This window comes from Salpingoeca rosetta, assembly GCF_000188695.1.
Source record: "Salpingoeca rosetta unplaced genomic scaffold supercont1.21, whole genome shotgun sequence".
NCBI classification, from domain to species: domain Eukaryota; class Choanoflagellata; order Craspedida; family Salpingoecidae; genus Salpingoeca; species Salpingoeca rosetta.
The window spans coordinates 377,698-380,203 of NW_004754913.1; the positions used below are offsets into that span (position 1 = coordinate 377,698).

Sequence of the window (2,506 nt, forward strand, 5' to 3'; positions counted from 1 at the left end):
TCCATTGTCTGCTCGGCCGTGTACACGCACACACACAGACACACACGCATATATCCACGCACGCACACACACAGACACACACGCATATACCCACGCACGCACGCATGTACACTTACACTTGCTCTTACTCACACGCACACACGCACACACACACACTTTCTCTCTCTCTCTCTCTCTCAGGTTGTCAAGGTATCGATACATGCAGGATGGAACCAACCATCCCCGACTGTGGTCACGCTACCTCACCCAGTTGGAGGCACTTGCACCCGTGGAAACATAAACAACACCGCCACCCAGAATACACTTGTTATGACGGGGAGGTGTGCGCTCAGCTTCAGTGATTGTTCCCCAGCCCTTCTGCACCTTTGGTTCTTTGCTTTTTCTGTATTTGACGGTTTTCCTTTTTTTGTACACAGGATAGAGATAAGCGCTCTTGCTTTCCCTCGTTGTTCTTGACTTTACACTCGAGATGGTGGGCATGATAACCCCAACACTCCACTCACGCAAGCATATCGCCCGTGCTCTACAACACGCTGTGCGCATGCACACACACACACACACACACACACGCACTCGACACGATACGACATTATATTACGTGAAATACACACACCCAATAAACGCGACCTCTACCACCACACGAAGCACAAGCACCGTTGAAGACGAAAGGCATGTGAGAGAGACGGTGGGAGGGGGTTTACTGGGGAAGCAGCACGCCAACCCATTGTCATGTCATGTAGCAATTCTCGCAATTCCGCTGCCAGTGAAGCTCAGACGGTGAGCGACCTGCTCTCGGACCAAGCGATGTGTTGCGCTTTGCGAGAGGGCGGCGTTTTGCAAATTGTCATGATGTGGAATGTTAGTACAAGATATTGATAATATTCCAAGTTGGGAACACTTGACAACAACAACAACACAACAACAAGCCAGCCACCACCACGGAAAAGCGCCACTCCCCAAGCAACAACACACGAACATCCGCAGACGCATATCCACACGCAGCGCATTTGTGTGATCGCATTGAACCCACCACCACCACCACCACAACAACAACAACACAGACTTTGCCTGACATCATGGTAAGTGCTGTTTCACGCGTCCTCCCCTGCTTTTCTGTTGGCGCCACACGACTCGCTTGCTTGGTTGCTGCGCCAACCCGCCTCTACCCGCACCGCTGTTTGCTTTCTTTCCTGCTTCACCTGCTCACGCCATGCACACTCGACCCGATGCTGTTTGCCGCTGCAGTCCAAGCGCACATCGCGAGCGGTGAGCCGCTCGTACAGGACCGTGAGCAGAACATCCGATGCCGTACGTTTCCCGAAACCACCACACATGCATAGCATAGCCGTTATCATGTGTTCCACCACCAACAACAATAGCAACACCTGACGGGTACCTCCCTGACTTCGTGCTTTGCCTGTTGTTTTGGGGGGGTTGTTTCCCTTTTTTGCAGGACGAGCTCTTGTTCGGTTCAACGCAGCCTGCATCGCGGCGCATGCAGACACAGGGCTCCGCGCTGAGCGGGTTCTTCGCCGGTGAAGGCACAACACAGCACGGTGCGGGTGGCAGATTCAGCACGCGCACTCGTTCCGCCACAAAGAAGAACAAGCCCGAAGTGCGCACCATTGTCACCAAGGATGGCATTCGCACGCTGAGGTGAGGCCAATGAAATAGAGATGGAAACTTCTTGTGCTGGTTTGTTTCTTGTTTTCTGCAGGCTCCGTGTGCATGTCGCATGGCTTGCGTGCCACGCTGTTCTCTCTACCCGGCTCTGAATGCCTCGTCAACCCACCCCCCTTCCTCTGCGTCGGTGTTGTTGTATTGCCGTCTTGTTATCAGGGTGCCACGCAAGGAACCCGAGAACCCGGTCCTTGTACTCTCGCGTGACGAGTTTGTTCGCCTCAAGCAAAACGCCAAAGTCAAGACAAAGGCCGAAATCGAGGCAGAGAAGCGCCGCCGCCAGGAGGTGTGTGTATGTGTGTGTATGTGTGTGTGTGTGTGAACTTGTGTGTGTGTGTGTGTGTGTGTGTGAACTTGTGTACGTGTGTATGAACGTGTGTGTGTGGGAGGGGTGTCACGTGATAACGAGCTGACCCGCCTGTTCTCGACTCACATACATGACTGTGCACTCCCACGGTCACGTCCGCTTGTAGGAGCGCCGGCGGTTGGCGGAGGAGAGCGATCGACGAAAGGCGGAGATGGAGAAGCTTGAGGCACAGCGGGCAAAGCGCGCGGTGTGTGTGTGTGTGTGTGTGCGTGTTTGTGTGTGTTTGTGTGTGTGTGTGTGTGTGTGTGTCTGACTGTGTGTCTGTCCATGTGTGGTGGCCCTGCTGCAGGGGCCAGTTGAGGCTCATTGCGCCATCTGGACATCTGTGTCTGGGAAAGACTGATTGAGCGTACACTCATCCCTCTGCGTCTTGCCACCGTCACCTCGCACAAACACTACACTCACAATACACGCGATCACATGTGCATCGTAGTGTCTAACGATGTCTGACCTTCACAT

The 2,506-nt window shown here is 53.8% G+C and overlaps 2 protein-coding genes across 2 annotated transcripts in view; both read left to right on the forward strand.

Moving 5' to 3' along the window:
* Positions 1–565, forward strand: part of PTSG_08083 (uncharacterized protein) — a 5,231-nt gene extending 4,666 nt beyond the window's left edge. The window contains exon 14 of the mRNA XM_004991047.1: positions 181–565. Coding sequence (XP_004991104.1) covers positions 181–280 — 100 coding nt within the window. The 3' untranslated portion in view covers positions 281–565. The remainder of the gene's footprint in view (positions 1–180) is intronic.
* Positions 566–891: 326 nt separating this feature from the next.
* The window catches only part of PTSG_08084 (uncharacterized protein), a gene marked incomplete at its 3' end in the record, with an annotated part of 4,364 nt that continues 2,749 nt past the window's right edge, over positions 892–2,506 (forward strand). The window contains exons 1-5 of the mRNA XM_004991048.1: positions 892–1,079; positions 1,246–1,308; positions 1,454–1,656; positions 1,840–1,966; positions 2,154–2,234. Coding sequence (XP_004991105.1) covers positions 1,077–1,079; positions 1,246–1,308; positions 1,454–1,656; positions 1,840–1,966; positions 2,154–2,234 — 477 coding nt within the window. The 5' untranslated portion in view covers positions 892–1,076. The remainder of the gene's footprint in view (positions 1,080–1,245; positions 1,309–1,453; positions 1,657–1,839; positions 1,967–2,153; positions 2,235–2,506) is intronic.